Consider the following 26,740-nt stretch of genomic DNA (forward strand, 5'->3'; position numbering starts at 1 on the left):
ACAAATTTCTCTGTGATTCTGATCTTCTGCCTCCTCCTTCCATGTTTAAAGGACCCCTGTTATCATATTGCATCCACCCAGATGTTTCAGAAGAGTCTATTTTAAGGTCTGTTACTTAGCAACATTAATTCTATCTGCAACCTTAATTATCTTTGCCGTGGAACATAAGATATTCACTGGTCCTGGGAGGTCAAGTCTCACCTTTCAGAAAGGATAGTGTGCTGTCTTTAAACTCCTAGGAATGTGTTTCTGAATCTTTGACACCACTTCCATGCTACTCACCTTGCCAAGTCATTAAGATCCAACCGGCCATCTTTATTTTTGTCAAAGATCTTCATCTGGAATGCAGAAGGGGAAAGGACTGTAAGAAATACGTGTAATGGGAATTTATTTTGAAAGTCTTTGAAGCGCTTTGCTAGTTTGTTCTTCTGATTATATATTAAATTGGCTGAGGCTGACTCATAGGGTCTCTCCCTACAGAGGACAGAAGAAATATTTTTTCCATGAAGGCAAAAGTAGCTGAGGAGGATATGATACAGGAGAAAGTCTCCCTCTATAAGCCTCAGAGGACTGTAGGAAGGAAGAGAGACAGTGAGGCAGAGATGAGAGGGAAGTAGACAGATGTGTGAGCTCACTACTGGAAAGGGGTTCTGGAGGGAGAAGGGCACTGGCTACGGAAGGACAACACTGCGTGTAGAGAGTTGCTATGGCTTCGCTTTGCCCGGACACTCTGAGATCCCAAGGATTTGGATGCTGACTCAAGGACCAGGCCTTCCATGGAGCCAGCTGAGTATGAGATGATATGGGTCAGAGGATAGGGGTGGGTCACTGAATCAGCAAGCTGGAAGGAGGGTGTGGCAGAGAATTAGTGGTATGCATTCAGCAGAAATTAAAGGATGGCTTCAACCATGAGCATCAGCAAGGTAGCAGCAACTGTGTGGTCAGGAGGCATCACCCTGGAAACCAGAGCAGTGTATCCAGGGACCTGGACTCCTCCTCTTCACCATGAGGTTCTCAGGGCCACTCTTCTCTCCTTACCCACCTTGATGTCATTTTTAGAGAAGGGTCTGGCTGAGACGTCTAAGATGCTGAGCTCTTCCTTACTCAAAGAGGCTGTTTAAATTTATTAGATCAGACTAAGCTTTAAACAAGATAGGATTAAAAATTAAAATGGGAAAGACCAGATTGGTTTAGGCAAGGTAGAGGAGACACATTTTTTTACATATCTAAGTTGTACTAGGAGTGGATTTTGTGACTTAGCAACATTTTGGTGGTGTAGGATATTTCTAAATATATCCTTATGAGGAGGCTGTACAGGGAAGAAGAAGCAGTGAGATAATCTGAGGATAAATCTAACAGATTTTTACATTAAAAGCACATAAGTCCTTTCTTCATCTTTCCTTGTTGGGACCTAACAAACACCATGATAGGCTTCAGGGACTAAGGTAGGACTCACGGGAAAAGCTGAGTCATTGCCCAGTGAGGTCATCCCCACGGATGCCAGGACTTGTCTAATCAGCATACTCCCCATAACCTGGTTTGAGTTTATCAGGACGTAAAAGACAGCCCCCTGCAGCCAATAGCCAATTAGTAAATACCAGGAAACCCCTACAGCCTATAAAGATTAGCCAATTAGTAAATACTAGGAAACTCCTGCAGCCAATCAGCCCTTGCCAACTCTCTGTTCTAAAACCTATAAATACTGCTGTAAATCTGGGCTCAGGGCTCCTTGCTCCCCTCCACTGTGTTGAATGTGGCGGGAGCCCTAGCTCGAGCTAGAAATAAAACCCCTTCATGTTTTTGCATTGCTGTGGACGTCTTATTCTCTCAGTTTTGGGAACTCGGACTCTGGGCATAACATCCTCACTCTCTAAATCAAGTTTATTTTTACTATTTGAAGTGAATTTGAAATCCCATTCTCCCCAAACCTTGGCATCACAAATGTGTATTACAAAATTTATTAAAACACAGAAGCCATCTTGAAAAGGTAGAATGGTTGCTAATCTGGTTATATGAATTTATCAGGATTTTCTTCCTCCCCAAACTCAATTACGAAAAGATCTCAGAAAATGACCAGTTTGTAAGAGAGAGGGAGGAGTAAGCTCCTAGTAATTCATGGTCTCAGTAACTGAGAAAGTTGTTTGTAAATAGGTCTGTACTAACTCAAGAAAGTACATTTGGTGAATTTTGAATGTTTGGCAATTTCTGTGGCAGGCAGGGGACATAAGGGTTTCTTAATTTTTAAAACTCTAATAGTGAACTTTTGTAGAGCAGCCAACACTTCATATTTTAATTTCATTTAATCATCACCACATTCTTAGAAGAAATAGTTGCATGCCATACAGGCAGGGAACTGGAATTTAGCAGGATTAATTTGTCTAAGAAAGTAGCAAGATTTGAATCCAAGCTTATCTGTCACAAGAACTCTTTGCATAAACCAGGCTCTTAGCTTTACTGGCTCTGGACATCTCATGGTTAATGTGGTACATGCTTTATTTTTGGTTATGAAAGAAAACATCTGGCACCATAGATTATGCCAGAGATGTGGTATTTACTTTTTCTGATTGCCCTTCTTTCTGTGAGAAAGCAAAAAAAAAAAAAAAAAAAAATCTATTTATGTGCGTTTCCCTCTGACCTTTGTGGACATTTGCTCATGGTACAAGTTGCTCATGGAGGGCTTTGGTGGTTCATGGGGGTGGCAGTGGGGACAGGATTCCATTCTGGGGACTTCTCCGGTGATCCAGTGGCTAAGACTCCCATGTTCCCAATGCAAGGGGCCCAGGTTCAATCCCTGGTCAGGGAACTAGATCCCACATGCCACAACTAAGAGTTTCCATGCTGCAGCTAGATCCCTCATACTGCAAGTAAGACCCAACAAGGCCAAATAGTTCAAAAAAAAAAAAAGATTCCATTTTCATCCCCACATTTTTCAGTACTAAGTACATGAAAGGTTCTATAAAGTCTCTTGAAATGGAACACAATGACTTACTGACAAACTCTTTAAAATTCTGTAGGCCAGCAGGTCCCCCTCTTAGGCAAAAGACCCCTCCGCGTCTGTACTTATACCCAGCATTCTCCTAAGACTGAATAATAGCTTTATCTTAATTTTTAAGATCCACATAGGTGCCATCTGGTGATGCTTTAGTCGTTAAGTTGTGTCTGAGTCTTTGTGACTCCATGTACTGTAACCCACCCAGGCTCCTCTGTCCATGGGATTTCCCAGCCAAGAATACTGAAGTAGGTTGCCATTTTCTTCTCCAGGGGATCTTCCCAACCCAAGGATCAAACTCATGCCTCCTGCTTGGCAGGTGGATTCTTTACCGCTGGGCCACCTGGGAAGCCCCAGTAGATGCCATAGTGATTGTAAATGCAAATTCATTTAAAACCATTACTGGGTTAATCATAACTTCTTACCAGAAACAATAGGTCCAAGGTACGACTACAGTCCATGAATTTTTTTTAACAATTGTTAATTGATAAATTGAGATAGAGTGCAAGGTCAAAAATATGCAGATAGTTCAGAGCAAAGAGTACAAAGGAAAAGTCCCTCCTGTCCTTATTGTAGAGATAATTACCATTCATAGACTGTATCCTTTCAGAAAATTTTTAAACATTTTAATATACCTCTCAATTTTTTTGGGGGGGGGACAAATAGGACCACATTCTATGTATTATTTGCAACTTTTTTTTTAACCAATATTTTTGGAAATCACTCCTTAACAGGTGCTTTTGTTTCTTTGTTTACTTAAAAACATTCTCATTTTTAAAAAGTCTGAATATTGTTGTCATGTACACTTTCAAAAAGGATTTAGAGCCCCCTCCCAGGTTACTAAGTCAAGAATTGTATGTTGAATAATTGGGTGTCCCTAGTGGTTCAGCACTAAAGAATCCACCGTCAGTGCAGAAGACACAGGTTCCATCCCTGGGTAAGGAAGATCCCCTGGAGAAGGAAATGGCAACCCACTCCAGTATTCTTGCCTGGGAAATCCCATGGACAGAGGAGCCTAGCGGACAATAGTCCACGGGGTCACAAGAGAGTCGGATATGACTGAGCGACTAAAGAACAACAAATGTTGAATAGTTACCATGTGTCTAACAACATGCAAGGCACTGTGAGAGACTCAAAAATCATTAAGGTGGTACAGGCTTTTAGGAGCTTACAATGTAATTGGAGCAGCAAAAATGAATATCTGAAATAAGATTCAGCATTATCTCCTTGACCACTGAGACAAAGAAACAGAACGATGTGTTAGAATACTGAAGAATACTGAGAAAGGATATGGGATTTCAGATAAGTCCCAAAGGAGGGGCAGCTTGAAAGGTGGAATTCATATTCACTGGGTTGAGGAAGATCCCCAATGAAGCAGGTCTTTAGGGGAAGGTCAGAAGGTCAGTCCTGGATATGCTAGGTTTGAGAGGCATATTGGGCATCCAGCTGGAGACATACATTCAAGTATATGCAAGCAGCTCAGAGAAGTACTCTCAGTTAGAGCTATAAACTGGAGGAGGTCACCATTAGCTGGTATTTAAAACCATGACCCTGGGTGAGGTCATCAGTAGCATAATGGTGGACATGGAGGAGAAGAGATTTCAAGAGAGCCTGGCAGGGGAGGGATAAATTTGGATTAGAGTTGAAATAGACACGTGACTATATATAAGTTGAGAGCTCCAAAGAATAGCAAGGAGAGATAAGAAAACCTTCCTCAGTGATCAGTGCAAGTTCCAAAGAATAGCAAGGAGAGATAAGAAAGCCTACCTCAGTGATCAGTGCAAAGAAAAAGAGGAAAACAATAGAATGGGAAAGACGAGATCTCTTCAAGAAAATTAGAGATACCAAGGGAGCATTTCATGCAAAGATGAGCTCAATAAAGGACAGAAATGGTATGGACCTAACAGAAGCAGAAGATATTAAGAAGAGGTGGCAAGAATACACAGAGGAAGTATACAAAAGGGATTTTCATGATCCAGCTGATCATGATGGTGTGATCACTCACCTAGAACCAGACATCCTGGGACGTGAAGTCAAGTGGGCCTTAGGAGGCGTCATTGTGAACAAAGCTAGTGGAGGTGATGGAATTCCAGTTGAGCTATTTCAAATCCTAAAAGGTGATGCTATGAAAGTGTTGATATTCTAGCAAATGCTAGCATATTGATATGCTAGCAATATGCTAGCAAATTTGGAAAACTCATCAGTGGCCACAGGACTGGGAAAGGTCAGTTTTCATTCCAATCCCCAAAAACGGCAATGCCAAAGAATGCTCAAACTACTGCAAATTGCACTCATCTCACACAGTAGTAATTCTAACATCTCCTCCATGTCAAAATTCTCCAAGCAAGGGTTCAACAATATGTGAACTTCCAGATGTTCAAGCTGGAATTAGAAAAGGCAGAGGAACCAGAGATCAAATTGCCAACATCTGCTGGATCATGGAAAAAGCAAGAGAGTTCCAGAAAAACATCTATTTCTGCTTTATTGACTATGCCAAAGCCTTTGACTGTGTGGATCACCACAAATTGTGGAAAATTCTGAAAGAGATGGGAATACATCATCAGGTATACATCATCAAGACCAACTTACCTGCCTCTTGAGAAATTTGCATGCAGGTCAAGAAGCAACAGTTAGAACTGGACATGGAACAACAGACTGGTTCCATATAGGAAAAGGAGTACGTCAGGGCTATATATTGTCACCCTGCTTATTTAATTTATATGCAGAGTACATCTTGAGAAATGTTAGACTGAATGAAGCACAAGCTGAAATCAAGATTGCCAGGAGAAATATCAATAACCTCAGATATGCAGATGACACCACCCTTATGGCAGAAAGTGAAGAAGAACTAAAGAGCCTCTTGATGAAAGTGAAAGAGGAGAGTAAACAAGTTGGCTTAAAGCTTAATATTCAGAAAACTAAGATCATGGCATCTGGTCCCATCACTTCATGGCAAATAGATGGAGAAACGGTGGGAACAGTGTCAGACTTTATTTTGGGGGGCTCCAAAGTCACTGTAGATGGTGATTGCAGCCATGAAATGAAAAGACACTTACTCCTTGGAAGGAAAGTTATGACCAGCCTAGAAGCATATTAAAAAGCAGAGATGTTACTTTGCCAATAAAGGTCCGTCTAGTCAAGGCTATAGTTTTTCCAGTAGTCATGTATGGATGTGAGAGTTGGACTATAAAGAAAGCTGAGCACCAAACAATTGATGCTTTTGAACTGTGGTGTTGGAGAAGACTCTTGAGGGTCCCTTGGACTGCAAGGAGATCCAACCAGTTTATTCTAAAGGAGATCAGTCCTGAGTGTTCATTGAAAGGACTGATGTTGAAGCTGAAACTCCAACACTTTGGCCACCTGATGTGAAGAGCTGACTCATTTGAAAAGACCCTGATGCTGGGGGATATTGAAGGCAGAAGAAGGGGAATGAGAGAATGAGATGTTTGGATGGCATCACCAACCCAACTGACATAAGTTTGAGTAAGCTCTGGGAGTTGGTGATGGATAGGGAGGCCTGGTGTGCTGCTGTCCATGGGGTTGCAAAGAGTTGGACACAGCTGAGCAACTGAACTGTATGTAAAATAGATAATAAATAAGAACCTACTGTATAGCACAGGGATCTCTGCTCAGTATTCTAATGGCCTGTATGGGAAAAGAATCTAAAAAAGTGTATAACTCATTCACTTTGCTGTGCATCTGAAACTAACAAAACATTGTGAAAAGTGAAGTGTTAGTCACTCAGTTGTGTCCAACTCTTTGCAGTCCCATGGACTATATCCTACTAGGCTCCTGTATGCATGTAATTCTCCAGGTGAGAATACTGGAGTGGGTAGCCATTCCCTTCTCCAGGGGATCTTCACAACCCAAGGATAAAACCCCAGTCTTCTGCATTGCAGACAGATTCTTTACTGTCTAAACCAACAGGGAAGTCAACTCTATTCCAATAAAAATTCGAAAAAAAAAGCCTGGTTGTGTCTTAGGTTGGCTTGGATCAGAGACCTAGGGAAGGAAGCAATTGGAAGTTAGATGCTATAATCCAGGCATGAAGGATGAAGAATGAGAGCTTGGACAGGCTAGAGGAAGGGGGTATTCTCTTTGTGTGACACATTCTCAGATTTCATTGTTTTTGCAGTAGTTCGCATTCCATGCTCTAATTAGGTATATGAGTTTAGTATGTCCCACATGTATGATCTTACATTTTAAAAAGCTCAATATTACCTAATAATATTCTATTCAGGCAGCTAATCTTTCCCCCTGCCAGGTGTTAGCAGCCTTTCTTAATTAGGTGTCATAATTGGAATTTGTTAATAGTTTCCTTCCTTGTACAGAACATTAATTAGGAGTTTAGGTGAGACAAGGTTGCAGACCTTAGCTTTTCTCTTCTGACTGGATGTTCTGCCTTGACTTGTTCATTTTTCAGGTTTCAAACAGTTTTCAAATACACCAATCCTTATTTGGGTCAATTTGAATTCATTTAGTAGGTTACATCTAAATAAAGCATTTAATGATAAACCTTGGAGCCACATCTTTAATGCACTGTTGCTCTGACTGTGTCCATTGCTCAGTAAAAAGCCATTAAAGCAGCAGTAAAGTGATTTTACACTTGGTGTGTTGCTTAGTTAAAGCTCAGATCCTAGAAGTCTTTTTTTTAAGTGTTGAGTTTCTAAAAGTTAGTGTACCCAAAAGCCTTTAGGGAGATGTAAAAGGCCTTTAAAAAAAAATGTAGCCCGTATCTGTTCATTGGAAAAGTATAAATTGCCTCTGCAATTTAAGAAAGAAAAATGAAATAGATAGGCCTGAATCTCATTAAAGTGGTCTGATTTTCAGGGCAAACTCAGATCCTTGGGTAGAAACTCTCACTAGATTCTTGAACACTTATCTCTCTCACCAGTGCATAAAGGACCAATGAGGGGTCATCTGGAGTTTGATTGATCATGGTCCTATCCTCATGGGATAGTGTGGAATAAAAATGAATGCTTAACTGCAGCATGCTTGAGCAGAAGCAGCACGGGGTTTTAGCTATGAAACAGACACACAACATGAGTAACAGGACAGTCTTGGTCCATGGACGTTTCTCAACCCCGATACTCAAAAGTTGGTTAAGACCGTTCGGATTCCCCTCAGCTGCCTCTCAGGACTCTCAGCTTCTGGATCTAAGCTCAAAGTCATCAAAAGTGTACATTGCTGTTTCTGTCTTCATTTCACTGATTTTCCTCAGGTCAGGGCATTCCATTGTAAGGGCTGCCAGCCTGAGGTTTCTTAAATGTAAACCATAAGACTGTGAAGAAAAGAGCTTTGGGCAACTAGGGTTGCAGGGCTGATGAGTGATGAGCAGAATCTCTTTTCAGCCAAGTATCAGCTTTGTAAACAGCCTACATGTCTCCTCCCTGCCTGCTCCTACCCCTTATGATGGGAAGTTTGACTGAGGTGAGCCCTGGGGCTTTATGCAGCCACAGTTCACTCTTCTTCCCTTTCTCCCTTCCCCAGTTTAATCCATCAGTGTTCCTCCCTTCTCCAGAACAATTTTGTAGAACCCATTCTTGTTCCCCATTGTCTTTGATTGCTTTGTTTCCTCTTTGGTGTTTAATAAGCTATCAGTTTGCAGGACTGTTTAGGTACTTCATGAGGAGGAAAATCCATTTTTCTGGGTAATAAATAATCTTTTGGCTGTCAGAGCTCCTGTATCATCTATAAAAATATTAAGAGAATCCTAATCTCCTAACATGGCCTTTTCCTCACCGTGCTCTTCATTTTATTCATAGGGATTTGCACCTCTTCTTGATTTCTCATAGAGCTTAACCTTTCCTCTTTTGAAAATTTTCAATTTTATAATTCAGCACTTAGACTTTCAGTCATAAATGTCTCAGTTTGAATACAATTTGAAGATAGATCGGGGTCTGGGAATTTCCACTCCATCCTTATCATCTCTGACCTGTAATCCTCAGTTTTTTCATTTATAAAATAGATTATTTATTTAAATACTTATTTCATAAAGTTCAGATAAGAATCAAATGAGATGTTTGAAAAGGGCTTTGCACAGGGCCTAGCGCAAAAGGAAGTCTCAATTATTATGATTAAGATATTCAGTCCCAGAACAACACTGGCAGTGTTTCAAAGAAAATAAAGTACTGCATGTTAAGAAAGCGTCTTTTAAAAGTTTAATTGTGTTCACCTACCTTTTCTTTAAAAAAAAAAATTGAAGAATAGTCCACTTACAATGTTTCAGGTATACAGCTAAGTGATTCAGTTATACATATGTATGTGTATATATATTCTTTTTCAGATTCTTTCCCATTATAGGTTGTTGCAAGATATTAAATAGTTTCATGTGCTATACAGTAGGTCCTTGTTGTTCATCTATTTTATATATAGTGGTGTGTATCTGTTAACCCCAAATTCCTAATTTATCCTTCACCTGGCCTTTCCCTTTTGACCACCTAACTTTTCTTGTCCTGACTTTGCTAAATTTCTAGAATTGCTGCTTCATTGTAATGCATCTTGTTTGGTTTTTTTTTTTTTTCAATCAGGAAAACTTTTTAAAAATCGTTTAATTGCATTTTAAGGTGACATCAATGTATTTAAGGACTGAAGGGAAAATTGGACTCAGCTGCTACTTACGGGTAGATACAGCATGGCAGTGACATGCACAGCGGGGATGGAAGCGAGGGACCAGAGTGAATTTTTGCTCCTTTTCCCTTTGTTTTTTTTTTAATCAAATTTTCTCCCAATTGGAAAACTCTATAAGGTCAGAGACCATATCTTTCTTGGTAGGTTGTCCCTAAATAGTCGTTGAAGGAGTGAATGTACATCTTTGTGTGAACTAGTTTACCAGATCACATTCTAACTGGAGAGAAAAGCATGAAGAGAGTGGGGGTTTTGGTGAGGGAGCGGGTGTTCTCGGTCACTGTGAGACCCTACCCCTCAGACCTGAAAAACCACTTCAGACTCAAGAAAAGGAACACAGTGACGTGACTTCCAAGTCCATGAGGACAAATCCTAAGCTTGTCCTGCTCCGATTGTCTTTTCTGGATTTGCTCTGCTCAGTCTCCTCAGCTGCCTGTAGCTCTAGCCCTTACTCCTATAGCTCCTGCTTGCTGTCATCAGCATAGGGCTCCCATCTCCCTGTCTGTCTCCATACAGTGGGCTCAGTGTGGCTCAACCCCACTCTCTGGTTGGGGTCCCTCTGGATGACTCTGTGATGAAGGATCCCAGTGAGAGACCTAAGGATGGAGCCCAGCACTCCCAGGCACCCTTTCTGGTTCTGCCCTGGAGGGTCTGGTTTTAAAAAAGGAAAGAGAACAAGGAGAATTTCAGAACACAAAACACCACTGGAGGAATGTCAGGTCTGTGTAAAATGCGGCCAGGTGCAGTAAGCAGTGTGGAAGACACCCCAGGAGGGAGTAGGAATCACGCTGGGGCCGGAGGGTCATGAGGAACACACAGAAGAGAAGCAGGAGGAGCCCAAGGGCAAAGTTTACTAATATTGTCAGGGTTTATTCCTAGCTGTCTATTAGGTAATAACAGAATTAATTAAGGAGCCCACTGTGTGCCAGGCTCCGTGTGAGGGCTAGGAACACGCAGCTAAGCTGCCACCTTGCCCCCAGATGAATCACAGGCTAGTGGCGTGCAAGATCCGTAACCAGTGTCAGTGTTGCCCTTGACTCTTAGCTGTTTGATCAGGAAATCCTACTGATTCCATCTTCAAACAGATGAAGTTCTCATCTCTTCTGCTTCCCAGCCCTGATCCAAGCTGCCATCCTTTTACCTGGATGAAGGGGTGGCCTCTTAACAGGTGCCCCTGATTCCCTCCTTGCCCGTTTCAGGTGCTTTTCAACACAAAAGCCAGCTCATGGCATCCTCTGCTTCAAGCCCTCCGTCTCCCTCCAATTAAACCACCAAGTTCCCACAATGGCCCCCAAAGCCTGACTTGGTCTGGCCTCTGTGTCATCCTCTCTTACTCTGCTCCAGCCACACTGGTCTCCTTCTGTTCCTGGAAATCCTAGGCACACCCCTGACCCAGGGCCCCTGCTTGCTGCACCTTTGGTCCTTTCTCAAGCTGCATCATCTTGAAAGGCCACCCCTGACCACCCTGTTGAAAATCATACCTTCTCCCCAATCTCCCATCCTAGCTGCCCTGCTGGCAGTATCTGGTCTACTGTTTAATTTGCTCCATGACACTCTTTACCTTCTATCATGCAATGTAATTGATTATTTATTATGTTTATTATTAGTGTCAGTCTCTGTTTTGCTCACTGCTGAATCCTTGCTGACTAGAACAGTGCTGGAGGCATAGCAGGTATTCAATGAATATTTACAAAGTGAATTAAACAGATGACTATGATTTTAAGACATTGAAATACACAAGATACTACAGGAGAAGAGGAGAGGCTCTTGGAGCCACTATAGAAGAAAATGATGGAAGAGGGCAAGATGATTTCTAACGAAATTTTGAAGGATGAGCAAGAACCAGGTGGAGGAAAGTAAGGAAAAAATAGCTGAGCTTTGTTTAAGAGTCAGAAAGTAGTGGCTTAGTATTCTAGTTGGAGGTGGGAGGAAGCCCCTCAGAGTCAGGGTATTCAAAGAAATGCTAGGAATCTGCTGGGGATTCTTAGTGCAAGAATTTCACTGCCTAAGGTCTGCTTTATAAGTTAATAAAATCAAGGTAACAATGGCCAGAGCTAAAATAATGTTAAATCAAAGTTGAAAAAAATGCCCAACTGGAAGAGTAATCTCCTTATTATTCTATCTCCCAGGCAGTTTCAGTCTAATTTCCTTTTTCAGAGTATTCATGCTATTAGAGAGTTTCACAGGAACCTAGGACAAAAGGAAACCAGAGATACACCAGTAGGTGGGAAATTGCTTCCTGCTTCTCAGGGATTTCCCACTCACTCTTTAGTGCTAAGCCTGTCAAAGGATTTCAGACAGCATTATGCATGCTATTAAAACAGGTCAGCATAGTAGGAAGCCAAATTATTTCCTGGCCTGGGGTGTGAGTCTGTCCTGAGCATCGGCTTAGCTCCCATCCAGGCCATTTCTAAGTTGTCATGGTCAAGACCAAATTCTTCCTTCCCAGGGCCTGTGGCCTTGGCTGGGGACAGCATTCGGAGTAGTCGGAATACAGAGTGACAGGCAGAAGATCCAGGGCTGAAAGCCAGGCGACCCCAACTTCCAGTTTAACTGGTGCCTTAGGCTAATAGAGGCAAAGGCTAATAGAGTTTTGCCAAGAGAATGCACTGGTCATAGCAAACACCCTCTTCCAACAACACAAGAGAAGACTACACATGGACATCACCAGATGGTCAACACCGAAATCAGATTGATTATATTCTTTGCAGCCAAAAATGAAGAAGCTCTATACAGTCAGCAAAAACAAGACCAGGAGCTGACTGTGGCTCAGATCATGAACTCATCGCCAAATTCAGACTTAAATTGAAGAAAGTAGGGAAAACCGCTAGACCATTCAGGTATGACCTAAATCAAATCCCTTATGATTATACAGTGGAAGTGAGAAATAGACTTAAGGGACTAGATCTGATAGATAGAGTGCCTGATGAACTATGGACAGAGGTTCATGACATGGTACAGGAGACGGGGATCAAGACCATCCCCATGGAAAAGAAATGCAAAGAAGCAAAATGGCTGTCTGAGGAGGCCTTCCAAATAGCTGTGAAAAGAAGAGAAGCAAAAAGCAAAGGAGAAAAGGAAAGATATAGCATCTGAATGCAGAGTTCCAAAGAATAGCAAGGAGAGATAAGAAAGCCTTCCTCAGTGATCAATGCAAAGAAATAGAGGAAAACAACAGAATGGGGAAGACTAGAGATCTCTTCAAGAAAATTTGAGATACCAAGGGAACATTTCATGCAAAGATGGGCTCGATAAAGGACAGAAATGGTCTGGACCTAACAGAAGCAGAAGATCTTAAGAAGAGGTAGCAAGAATACACAGAAGAACTGTACTAAAAAGATCTTCATGACCAAGATAATCACAATGGTGTGATCACTCACCCAGAGCCAGACATCCTGGAGTGTGAAGTCAAGTGGGCCTTAGAAAGCATCACTACGAACAAAGCTAGTGGAGGTGATGGAATTCCAGTTGAGCTATTTCAAATCCTGAAAGATGATGCTGTGAAAGTGCTGCACTCAATATGCCAGCAAATTTGGAAAACTCAGCAGTGGCCACAGGACTGGAAAAGGTCAGTTTTCATTCCAATGCCAAAGAAAGGCAGTGCCAAAGAATGCTCAAACTACCACACAGTTGCACTCATCTCACATGCTAGTAGAGTAATGCTCAAAATTCTCCAAGCCAGGCTTCAGCAATACATGAACCATGAACTTCCAGGTGTTCAAACTGGTTTTAAAAAAGTCAGAGGAACCAGAGATCAAATTGCTAACATCCGCTGGATCATCAAAAAAGGAAGAGAGTTCCAGAAAAACATCTATTTCTGCTTTCTTGACTATGCCAAAGCCTTTGACTGTGTGGATCACAATAAACTGGGGACAATTCTGAAAGAGATGGGAATACCAGACCACCTGACCTGCCTCTTGAGACACCTGTATGCAGGTCAGGAAGCAACAGTTAGAACTGGACATGGAACAACAGACTGGTTTCAAATAGGAAAAGGAGTATGTCAAGGCTGTATATTGTCACCCTGCTTATTTAACTTCTATGCAGAGTACCTCATGAGAAATGCTGGGCTGGATGAAGCACAAGCTGGAATCAAGATTGCCAGGAGAAATATCAATAACGTCAGATATGCAGATAACACCACCCCTATGGCAGAAAGTGAAGAGGAGTTAAAAAGCCTCTTGATGAAAGTGAAAAAGTTGGCTTAAAGCTCAACATTCAGAAAACGAAGATCATGGCATCCGGTCCCATCACTTCATGGGAAATAGATGGGGAAACAGTGTCAGACTTTATTTTGGGGGGCTCCAAAATCACTGCAGATGGTGATTGCAGCCATGAAATCAAAAGACGCTTACTCCTTGGAAGGAAAGCTGTGACCAACCTAGATAGCATATTCAAAAGCAGAGACATTACTTTGCCAACAAAGGTCCGTCTAATCAAGGCTATGGTTTTTCCAGTAGTCATGTATGGATGTGAGAGTTGGACTGTGAAGGCTGAGCACCAAAGAATTGATGCTTTTGAACTGTGGTGTTGGAGAAGACTCTTGAGAGTCCCTTGGAGTGCAAAGAGATCCAACCAATCCATTCTAAATGAGATCAGTCCTGGGTGTTCTTTGGAAGGACTGATGCTGAAGCTGAAACTCCAGTACTTTGGCCACCTCATGCAAAGAGTTGACTCATTGGAAAAGACTCTGATGCTGGGAGCGATTGGGGGCAGGAGTTGAAGGGGACAACAGAGGATAAGATGGCTGGATAGCATCACCGACTCGAAGGACATGAGTTTGGTTAAACTCCGGGAATTGGTGATGGACAGGGAGGCCTGGCGTGCTGCAATTCATGGGGTTGCAGAGTCGGACATGACTGAGTAACTGAACTGAGCTAGGCCAGACAACTTATCATTTCCCGGTTAATCGGATTTTTAGAAGGAGTTTAGGAAATCAACTTGGTGGTAGCTTAGTCACTTACCCTTTCTAAGCCTCAACCATCAGATATACAGAATAGCAGGAACAATGCCAAGGCTATAGAAGGGTTGTGAGAAATAATACAGTATTTGGAAGCATCAATTAAAGGCCTAAATAGGTCAACCTTGTAGTACACATTTTAACAGGGATCCGTTAATCTTCTCCGTGATATGCAGCCCTGATGGTTCACCAGAAGGTTCAGTAAGATGAGTCTGTTTAAGAACTCTTTCTATAGTAAGTATAGCAATTGCACAAGCAATTAAACCTTTACCAGTAGTTTTGTTGCTTATTAATTAAGAAACCTACAGAGTTTGATTGGAATGAAGCACACGTTTGGGAATGGGAAGGGACTTAGAGGAGACAAAAGGTAGAGAAGCCAGATTAGATTCAATACAGATGATTACAGAGTAGCTCTGGGAGAAAAGCTTCAAGCTAGGAACTGAATGAGAATGCGAGAATGAATTCACCAAAGGCAACTTCTTCTACTTCACCATTTTCCAGGGAGCTTTGATGCTGAAATAATCTCAGGTCATTTAGGATATGATTGCATGAGTGGCAAAAGGAAATAATGACAGGGACTATGACAGCTGCTACAGGAAGGGCTACATGTTGAATGCTGGTTATTTCCTGGATGCTCTGCAAAGCACTTCATATGTATCCACTCACTTGCCCTCATAGCAATCAGGTATTATTAATCCCCATTTTTCAGCTGAAGTAAACAATAATAGACCATTTCTCAAACTCATACCTATAGTTGGCAAAGGTGGAATATGTATTTCCCAGCTTTCTGACTCTCCATTGCCCTAAATGAATGTACTAAATGAGTAGAATCACCCATGGGGGGTGGGGCAGAGGGAGTACGGGGCTCTCATGTGTTTGGTCCTGGTTGTCTAGGTCCACGTTTCCTTGTTTCTGTGTGACTTATTACTGACTGGTGCTTAGTAACCTGATGTTAACTGGACTTTCCAGGTCTCCCCAAGGACAGATGAGCAGCTCCCTTTCAAATGCATGCAGTCTCATCCCAAGAGAGAGACTAACGTAGCTCAAATTTAGTCACTATTTCCCAGAGCTGAAGGTCTTTTCATGCATTTATCTAGTCTGCAAACACTCACAGAGACCTTAATTTTGTGCCAAATGCTGTTTCTGGGCCCTGGGGGGACGGTGGGGAAGCTGTCTGCATAGAGATTGCATTGCTCAGTTACTCACCATGGTGCCAGTATATTCTTCCAGCTTAGCCTCTGAAATGGCCTTTTTGTGGTGGAGGAAGAGGTCTCGGAGGAAGTTCTGTGAGATCAAGAGAAGAGCCGCATTTTATCTAGTGACGAATAAACCTAAAAATTGCAAGAGGCTGTTTTTTAAGAATTGTCATTTTCTTGTTTTAGGGAGGAAATGTAATGCTTTTTATCAAGCAAGAAGTCCAAAATGCAGGGCTGTCACAGTTTGAAGGGAGCACTGTTAAAACAGAACCCAGAGAACAGCTCGAATCATAAAAAGGTGTCATAAATCCTCAACTATGTCTTTCCTAGAGAGAGCAACAGTGTCACCTACAGTTTCTAAACCTTCTAAACACGAATCAGTTTTTCAAAATTAGCAAATTCATATTCATGTTTCTTGGAAACACAGAAATCAAGATCATGATACACACATATCAAATTCCCAGGGATGAGCTAACCCGCCGTTCACCCAGAGACAGCTCCCAGCAACACTTACACAAAGTTCAGCAGCTGATATAAAGCCACTGCTGTCAGCATCGTATTTGCGCCAAATCTGAAATACACAAAAGCCAATAATCCATTTATCCTCAGATAATTTGGGTTCAACTTACGCTGATGTCGACTAAGGTTCAGCATCTGATAACAGTACTTAACTGGGTGCAAATAAAACTATGTAGAGAAGTTTAGGCTTTCTTTGGTGACAGCTCTTTTGGGGCAGAGAACTCCCTAGAAATGACTCCCTGCATTCACTTACAGCCACTTAGGGAGGACCACAGTACACTCACTGAAAGGAAGCTCTTGGGAAGTTTGAAGTGGAAAGATATGAAGGAATGGCCTTCAGTGGGAGAAAATATGGCAGAGTAAGAAATCTTCTTTGTACTAAATTCCTAAAGATGCAGAGCCTTCTAAAAGCAACTCTTTAAATATATAGCTCAGCTGGCAAGAAACTGAGATGACAGAAACTAAAGTCTGTCCTGGGTACATCTACTGATCTCTGATGAGTTAACCTGTAACTTTATCAGGATACTTCAGTGTGTGTCTGTATAGCCCCCCAGGCTCCTCTGTCCATGGGATTATCCTAGCAAGAATATTGGAGTGGGTTGTTATTTCCTCCTTCAGGGGATTTTCCTGACCCAGGGATCAAACCAGTATCTCCTGCATTGGCAGACAGATTCTTAACAGTGCAGACAGCAGACAAATCCCTGGAACCACCCAAGGTGGGAAGTCAAACTGAAACACTTAAATAAGACTAAAACCCCAAACAGCAATAACCATAATGAAAAGGTGAACTTCCCCTAAAAAACTGCATGGCAAAAAAAACCCTAAGGAATCTTGCCTGTGTGGTCTTGGCTCTGGGTAAAGGGAATAAAACATCTCTGAAAATTCCCAGTAACAAGCCAACCCTTTCATTAGTTCAATAATAGCATTCATCCAGCTAAAGATACAGTTACTTAAACTGGAAGACAGAAGAGCTCAATATTTTTAAGGAAGCATTGAATTGCTTTCTTTAGTAAATGATATGACTTTGACCACCTCTGATTATTGTGTATTAAAGCCTCAGCCTCACAAGTTGGCAAGTTCCCTAACTCCTATACAAAATGAAAAAGTAAGGTTGTTTTTTTTTTTTTTTTTTTTTTAAGTGACAGATTTTTCCATTGATGTGGAATGGCTTACCTGAGTCACCAACTGTAGGGACCTTAGTTGTAGACCACAGCCAGAGTCCTGGCTAAATATCCTACAAGGATAGTAGGAACTACTGATGCTGATGTTCCCTGGGAAGTGTTCAGAAACTTCGCTCCTTTCAGTCCCCATCACCAACATTTCTGACTGAATATAGCCAGGCTTAGAAAATCAACTGGTTAAATGTGATTTATATCCTAATTTTAATGGTATGACTATATCAGAACTAAGAATGAGAATTTCAAATAATAAAAAGTTTACATGCTTTTTTTATGCTGTTCACCAAATATTTTCCATCTAAGTTATCTTGTAACTTGACTACAGCTGAACTATTGGAGGACCAGAGATCTTTATGTGAATGCTGCACATGCCATCTTGAAAGAATGAAAGCAAAATAAAGAGGTTTCCAGGCAAGCCAAAGCAGGGCTTATTACCAGCAGATTCTTGGTAAAGGATATGCTCCAGGTAGGAAGAACTCAAAGAAGGAAAATTTAAGATAAAAAAGGAATGGTATACAAAGACAACACTTGGGTAAATGGCAACATAAAAGCTTGTTAGCTTAAAATTTATGGGATTAAAGAAAACAAGCTAGAACTAATATTCTGGTTGATAACGGCTAGTGAGTTGATTGATACATGCTAGCACTAAAGTATTTTAAGGTCCTATAGTTCAAGGGGAATATAAATATATTAAAAGCAGAGACATTACTTTGCCGTCTAAGGTCCGTCTAGTCAAGGCTATGGTTTTCCCAGTAGTCATGTATGGATGTGAGAGTTGGACTGTGAAGAAGGCTGAGCGCTGAAGAATTGATGCTTTTGAACTGTGGTGTTGGGGAAGACTCCTGAGAGTCCCTTGGACGGCAAGGAGATCCAACCAGTCCATTCTGAAGGAGATCAGCCCTGGGTTTTCTTTGGAGGGAATGATGCTAAAGCTGAAGCTCCAGTACTTTGGCCACCTCATGCAAAGAGTTGACTCATTGGAAAAGACTCTGATGCTGGGAGGGATTGGGGGCAGGAGGAGAAGGGGATGACAGAGGATGAGATGGCTGGATGGCATCCCTGACTCGATGGACGTGAGTCTGAGTGAACTCCGGGAGTTGGTGATGGACAGGGAGGCCTGGCGTGCTGCAATTCATGGGGTCGCAAAGAGTCGGACACAACTGAGCGACTGAACTGAACTGAAGGTAGAATTTCTTAAAATATGTGTGATAGTAATAGGTTATAACAAATTTGATTTTAGAAAAAGAATTCAGAAGTCCAACATATTTTTTTAAATATGGATAGAGAAAGATTTCTCTTTGCAGAAGAAATCGACAAACTAGAAGGAAGAAAAAATGGAAAAAGTTAAACAACAAAAAAAAAGTTTCCATAATGCTATTTCCTTTTCCCATTTCTCAAGATTATTCAAGCCTATACAGGCCTAGCATTTTAATACTTTTTTACTGATTGTAAAATGAAATCATATTCATTGTACAAAATTAAAGAAATACAAAGAGCAGAAAACTCTAATCTTCAGAAATTTCCACCCCAGAGATGATAACTTATCATTTTCATGTCTTTCCTTTTCATTATATTTCTGTTATATATGTGACGTAATGAAGGGGAGGTCATAGCGGTTATATACTTCAGTGGTCTATTATTTTTCATTTAAAATTTTCTGTGAGCATTTTTAAGTACAACTGAAATTATTTTCAAAATGCCATTTAAAATAATTTCCAACTAATTGTGATTCTAAGATGGAAAATGCAAAAATACAAAGAATCAAAGATCATCCAAAATCTTATCCCTTAAAAACAACCAATATTTATCTTGCATGTATTTACCCGTTACCTTAGTTTGCTGAATAGCTAGGTCATTTCCCAATAAAATAAGATTCTGAAACATTCATTACTGAACACTAACTTCCTCTTACACAGAAACTAAAGAGACTTTGGGCTATTAATGAACATCATGAGATGTTCTCTAGACTTTTTTTTTTAATTATCGCTGGTATTTGTGTTCACCAATCTATAGAATGCTAATATATATAAGGTGAGTTCTTGGTTGCTTAAGGGAAGTAGGATGTGTGTTTCCAGTCAAGAAGGTATGAGAAATGAAATTACATTTTTTGAAGGGAAAAGGAAGTCTGTCTGACTTACAGGTGGCTATTTCAGGATGGGAGAACAAAGTAATGGGTACAGAACATGATAAGAAGGTTTTATGGAAAGTGGACCCCAAAGGGAAGAGTTTTGTGCATAAATACAAGTTTTCTTGAGATGTTGAACTACCTCTGATAATGGATTTTAAGTTTCTTTACCTCTGAAGTGCTCTGTTCTATTTACCTTTGAAATCTTCTTTGTTACTTTGGATAAGTGAATATATTTTTTCACAGTGACCTATATGTTCCTATCTGATTGAGTGTTATAAACCCTTTTGATATTTATCAACAAAATTTCCTAAATAACTTGACTTCTAGCTAACTTTGGGATGCATCAGAGGGCCCCTGAGACATCCAAAAGAGCTATTAAATTACCTGAGTTCATTTGACATGTTAAATTACATGGGATGTACTGTTGGAGGAGTGATGAATCTTCTTAGGTTATATTGTATGGCTGATGTTACTTATATAGATATGGTAGAAATTATGTGAAATTCATGACAATCTGATATGTTCTGGTAAAATGTTGTCAGTTATAATTCTAGTTATCATGTTAAAGTATTACAAGTCACAGTAGTGACCAGGCTACTTTGCCAATTGCAATTTAATTAGATTTTAAACATGCCTTCTACAGTTTCACTTTCATGCCTTTAGAAAAATACTGCTAGTTCTTCAAGATTTATGGGAAAGACTTTTCTAAGATTAACTGATAAATTTTGTTTGTTATCTGGTAAACTGGTAACAGACTGGAATTTAGTCTACTCTCTGTTAAGAGAACAAAGTTTTCTTAGAATGAAGCTTTCAATAACAGATTATGAATTTTTTTGTGTTTAAGTGATTTATATTTGTTTTTAAAATCTTTTGTTACTTTGGTAAAGTAAACAAACATTATTTAAGATTATGGTACATGTAGACAAAGCTCATTCTGCTTCTACAAAAATAAGCCCTCGCTGTTAGACTTTTGCTATCCTGATGTCCTTAAACATGGCCACAGTCTACTCCTAAATCAGGGAATTAGAAATGGGTGAACAATAGCTGAAATTCAGAGTCAGGGCTGTGAGAAATCCAAGAGAGCCACTTGGCTTTTCCTGTCTCCCTGACGAACCTCTTTTTTATTTGATGGATTAAAGCCTTCGCTGGCCACAGGGTTAATGCCTTCATAATGAAAATACCATGTTTCATGAATATCAAGTTTTTATATTTGTTAATTGTTAAACTGACAATTTAACAATTGTTAAATTGTTTTGTTAATTAAGGTCTAGTTTTGTTAATTAAGGTCTGCTGCTGCTGCTGCTAAGTCACTTCAGTCATGTCCAACTCTGTGCAACCCCATAGACAGCAGCCCACCAGGCTCCCCTGTCCCTGGGATTCTCCAGGCAAGAACACTGGAGTGGGTTGCCATTTCCTTCTCCAATGCATGAAAGTGAAGTCGCTCAGTCGTGTCCAACTCTTAGCGACCCCACGGACTGCAGCCATCCAGGCTCCTCCATCCGTGGGATTTTCCAGGCAAGAGTACTGGAGTAGGGTGCCATCGCCTTCTCTGTAATTAAGGTATAGTATTTACTAAGACTCACTTCTGAGATAGTTCCTTGTTGTTATATTACTACAAAGTTTAATTAATTAAGTTATTTTAAAAAGACACTCTAAATTTGTTTCTAAAGCTTATCTCAGTAACCAATCTTCAGATAAGATCAGATGCTCCATTATATACAACCAGGAGATTAACATCAGGCTATATGCTAAAGCTGAAACCCCAATACTTTAGCCACCTCATGCGAAGAGTTGACTCATTGGAAAAGACTGATGCTGGGAAGGATTGGAGGCAGGAGGAGAAGGGGACGACAGAGAATGAGATGGCTGGATGGCATCACCGGCTCAATGGACATGAGTTTGAGCAAACTCCGGGAGTTGCTGATGGACAGGGAGGCTTGGCGTGCTGCAATTCATGGGGTCGCAAAGGCTCAGACACGACTGAGCAACTGAACTGACTGTTAACAAATGAAGTCAGATGACCTGGGGTATACTGGGCTATACCTAATGAAAGTTCTTAAATTCTTGCTTGTGACCTTATTAATAACTGGTAGCTGTATTATTTCCTATGTCACTTGTTTCAGAAGATTGTTTTTTATGTTACCAAATGTGTGACTGAGCCTGTGATAAAATGCTGATATGCAGTTCCATATGAGATCAGTGATTGTAACAAAGTAACTCTAGATATGGAAAGAGGCAACAGAGGGAATGTTTTCCTGGACCAAGAAACTAGTAAGACAGGTATGGTCCAGAGACTTTCGCTACTCACAAGGCCTGGTCTAGTAACAGCACATTGAGTGGCCTGTCAATGGAATCTTTGTTAGACTTGGGAAAGAGCCTTCCCAGGACCGCAGGACACAATGGCCATGAAATGCCCCCAAAGCATGGTCAAATATGTGGTTATGAAGGGACCCTGCTGACTGGAAGTTGTCACTTGCCAGCTGCTTCTACAAGGATTACTTCGTGACCACTGCAAGCTGCTGACCTTCAACATCCCCTGAAAGGAGTTCAGGGTGGAGATCAGAAATAAGGCACTCTGTGCTCTGGAAAAAACCCACAAGAACCAGCCTTCAGATAGCTAGATGTTTTCAGGTAAAGATTTTATGAGCCCATAGCCTTGCACCTTCTCGTGCCTAGAGAAACACTAATGTCACGAACCAAGGTCTGGGCCTGGTTCTCCTGGTAGCGCCTGAGCAGCTTTGCTACTTCTATTAATCTTTGGGCCATGTACCTTAAACTTTCTTGTTAAGTTTGTTTCTTCTAGAATACAACAACTCTCCAAGTGGTAGCATGAGAAGAATATTCCCTGACCAACCCCTAGACAATGCTGGAACAAGTCACCTATCATTCCATGGACTCTCATCTCCCTCTGTAAATGCACCCTGATAGAGAGCAGGCAAAGGGAACCCAGAGCCCCACAACGCCCCTGTACAGCCTGCAGCCAGAGTGGTCATCGCCCCTTTTCCTTTGAGACTGGGTTCCCCAATGCCTGAGAAAGGAAATAGGTAGACATGAGCAGGGTATCAAAAGGGGCCAGGGAATTGGCCCTAAAAATAGAGGAACATGGTGACCCAAGGACGAAAGAAAAGATAAAACCGAGGAGGGTCTTGGAATGCAGGAACGGAAAAACTAGACCCTTAGTGTCCTTCCATCCTACATGTTGTAACTATAATGGAACAGTATAACCTGTCTCTCCTCCTACCACATAGGGAGAAGGTATTTGCCCTCCTCTTCCCCCACCCAGTATACGTGCCTCATCCCATCAGCAAATGACCTACAAGACCCCTATCCCATCCTCGTTCCCTGGGTATAAAAGTGGACTAAGGACCCCTGTTCAACGGCAGTTCTCCCTTGAGCTGGCCTGCTGTTCTAACAGCGTCTCCCACTCTAATAATCTTTATTTTCCTCTCATTCTGTCTCATGTCTGGAAATTCTTTTCCAACCCGCGCCCAGACCACAACAACCTAGAGGCTGAAAGAGGAGCCAGATTCTGCCTTTAATTTTCACTCAGGCACAGTGATTGCAAAGAGACACCTGCTGGCTAGATCGGCCCTCTAACAAGTTATATTTTGACCATACTGTGCCTTCAAATCTAGAATTAGTCACCAACATTTAAAAGTAAGTGGTTGCCCATAGGGGCTTCCCTGGTGGCTTAGTGGTAAAGAACCTGCCTGCCAGTGCAGGAGACCCAGGTTTAATCCCTGATCTGGGAAGATCCCCTGGAGAAGGAAATGGCAACTCACTCCAGTACTCTTGCCTTGGAAATCCCATGGACAGAGGAACCTGGCGGGCTACAGCCTATGGGGACATGACTTAGTGACTAAACAACAACGAAGTTGCCCATGGAATCTGGATGTCTAGCCTGCATTCTCAGAAGGCAGCAGTTCGCTGGAGCTCACAGGGCTCTGGGCGGGCTGGTACTCTCTGGGCTCCACGTTCCTCACCCTACCCTCCCGTTACATTCCTCAGATACCCGCCTTCCTGCAGCACAGGCTAAGGAGTCTGTTAGCTCAGGAGCAGCCTAGGTCAACCCACTGAGGGAGCACATTGAGACTGCGGGCCACAGTCCAGGCTCAACACCAAGGGCTTCTTGGTGTGGTTTTGTCCCATGGGCAGCTCTCACTGGGAGAGTGGGCAGGGGAGGTGGCAGCCATGGCAGGTGCCTGGGATCCTGGCCTCCATAGAGATACAACCAAATGCTCACCCGCATAAACTCCACACTGCTGTCCAAGGGGGTTTCCTGGCGAAAGAGCAGAAGAAAGTTTTCATCCTCAGATAAGAACATGCTGGCAAGCTAAAGAAAAGGGGAGAAATAGCAGTTGGTGACAGTGACCAGTGCTCCCTGGGTAAAGGACACAGAGCAACATATTAGAGGGCAGAACAACTTAGAACTCTCAGGATGGTGGGCTCATGTTGCAGTTCTGTGCCCTCAGTTGCCATTTTGGATTCACTGATTCTTTCAAGAAGTATTGGGCACTCTTACTAGATATGAAATGCTATGAGTATCTATTTTCTATGAGCTTACAACCCAAAATCATCATCATTTAATCATAAATGTGTTAGTGTTTAAAATGTTCCACACTTTATCTTAGAAGCTCCAGCATTAACAACTACACATATTAGAAAAGAAAAATACCAAATAACTTTTTTAGAATTAACGATCACTAATATTGATTGAGCATTTACTGTGAGCCAGGCACTGTGCTAAGTAAACTGGCATTTTTCTTTATTTTTGGTTGCTGGCTCTTCATTGCTGGGCAGGCTTTCTCTGTTTGCAGTGAGCTGGGGAACTACTCTTCATTGCAATGTGCAGGGTCCCTGAAGTGGCTTCTCTTGTAGATCATGGGCTGTAGATACGGGGGCTTCAGTAGTTTAGGTCACAGGCTCAGTTGCCCCATGGCATGTGGGATCTTCCTGTGTCCCCTGAATTGGCAGACAGATTCTTAACCTCTGGACCACCAGGGTGGTGGTTGTTGTTTTTAATATATATATTCTTTATTTGGCTGTGCTGGGTCTTAGTTGTGGCACCCGAGATCTCTCTTCATTGTGATGTGCAAACTCTTAGTAGCAGCATGTGAAATCTAGGCCCCCCTGCATTAGAGGTGTAAAGTCTTAGCCACTAGACTTCCAGGGAAGTACCCCAAATAATTTTTATATGTCCTGTGAATTATTCTGTGGGCTTCCCTCATGGCTCAGACAGCAAAGAATCCACCTGCCAATGTAGGAGACCCAGGTTTGATCCCTGGATCGGGAAGATCCCCTGGAGAAGGGAATGGCAACCTATTCCAGTATTCTTGCCTAGAGAACTCCATGGAGAGAGAAGCCTGGTGAGTCCATGGGGTCGCACAGAGTCGGACATGACTGAGGGACTAACACACACATGAATTGTTCTAAATGGTTACATATGCCAACTCATTTAATCCTAACAACCTATAGGGTGCATAGCACATCATTATTATTTATTAAAGAAACCAAGCTGCACAGAGACAAGGGACATGCCATAGTTATGTAGTAAGTGGCAGTGTCAGAACTTTAAGAGTGAAATCGCTCAGTCGTGTCCAACTCTTTACAATTCCATGGCCTCTAGCCTACCATACTCCTCTGTCCATGGGATTTTCCAGGCAAGAATACTGGAGTGGGTTGCCATTTCCTTCTTCAGGAGATCTTCCTGACCTAGGGATTGAACCCGGGCCTCCCACATTGTAGGCAGACACTTTACCATCTGAGCCACCAGGGAAGTCTGTGCTAGAGAAATACTGTGTATACAGATGACTTTGATGCCCCATGGAAAAGCAGGAATGGTTGTTATCTGACTTGATTCTTGAGTGTTGGCTAAGGTTTATACTCTTGTATATTATTAGTGTCTGTATGATACTTCAAAAGTTGGTTCACTTGTGATAAATTTAATCATGTAACTGTGTATATTGGAGACCTGGAAGGCTGCAGTTCATGGGGTCAAGAAGAGGTGGACATGACTGAGCAACTGAGCAGACACGCACACATAACAAATATTTACTGAACACCCCTATGCACTGTACTCTGTTCTGTGGGCAGAAGGATGCAACCGTGAATATGTCATTATGAATACTTCGGTATTTTTACCTGAAACTTGCAATTATATTTCCATTAATGAATACATTGCTACTTTTACATTGGTTGCAATGCAATTATTGGTTGTATAATTTTTTTGCCTCTTAGTGAAAATTTTGGAAACAACTACACTCATAAATATCTAGTTTAGCTTATTCATTTTCTGAGAAGGCAGCCTTCTGGTGAACATGTCTATTTTTTTTATAAGAAGACATTATCTTGCTTTATTATCATAACTTTCTGAAGAAAAATTGCTATTTTCATCGATAATATTGACCAAGTATGACAGGATCAAGAGACTAGCCTTTCAGACTTCAGATAATATGTCTAGCAGGCAATTTTGACTCTGAAATAAATATCTTAGTTTCATAGCAGCTTATTTTTACGTATGAATTCGTAACTCTATAGAATAAACCTGTATAGATTCATACCTGTAACTTAAACCAGTGCCACGTCTTGGCCATATGATGCTGGATAACTCAGTTTCTTCATCAGTAAAATAGGGATAATGTTTGATGACCATTTTTGTAGCTACTGTTACAAAATGTAATATACAATGTACAATACAATAACATACAATACAACATGTTACTCTAGAGTAACATAATATGTGTGGAAATTCTAAACTGTGAATCTTTTTGTAACTGGAAGGGAAAATAATCAGGTTAAAAGACCAGCTGTGTGAGATACTGCGTGCTTAATGCATTTCCTTGCTTTAGTAGGTGCTTAGTAAATGTGGGTGAGTTGAAGTCAAGACACCAGCTGTCTGTTTTGTTTTCATGATGTTCAGGGGCAGATCTTTCCAGTCTGCCCTGGGAGCTGATGCTGAAATTTAAACTTATTTATTGTCAGTAAGTTTTTCCTTACATCAAGGTTGAATTTGAACAGGACACTGTGTAACTGAAAAGCCTCTAGCATATCAATTACCCAATTATAAAATAAGTATAAATATTGATTGACCTAAATAAAAGGATGTCCTTGTCACTAAGATTGATGAGAAAGGAAAAGTGAGTA

The 26,740-nt window shown here is 41.4% G+C and overlaps 1 protein-coding gene across 1 annotated transcript in view; it reads right to left on the bottom strand.

The window, feature by feature from the left end:
• The window catches only part of SCGN (secretagogin, EF-hand calcium binding protein), a 51,553-nt gene that overhangs the window by 11,501 nt on the left and 13,312 nt on the right, over positions 1-26,740 (bottom strand). Inside the window, exons 4-7 of the mRNA XM_069562632.1 lie at positions 23,841-23,930; positions 16,287-16,343; positions 15,783-15,860; positions 283-338 (exon numbers count right to left, since the gene is read on the bottom strand). Coding sequence (XP_069418733.1) covers positions 283-338; positions 15,783-15,860; positions 16,287-16,343; positions 23,841-23,930 — 281 coding nt within the window. The remainder of the gene's footprint in view (positions 1-282; positions 339-15,782; positions 15,861-16,286; positions 16,344-23,840; positions 23,931-26,740) is intronic.

This window comes from Ovis canadensis, chromosome 20 (assembly GCF_042477335.2).
Source record: "Ovis canadensis isolate MfBH-ARS-UI-01 breed Bighorn chromosome 20, ARS-UI_OviCan_v2, whole genome shotgun sequence".
NCBI lineage: Eukaryota > Metazoa > Chordata > Mammalia > Artiodactyla > Bovidae > Ovis > Ovis canadensis.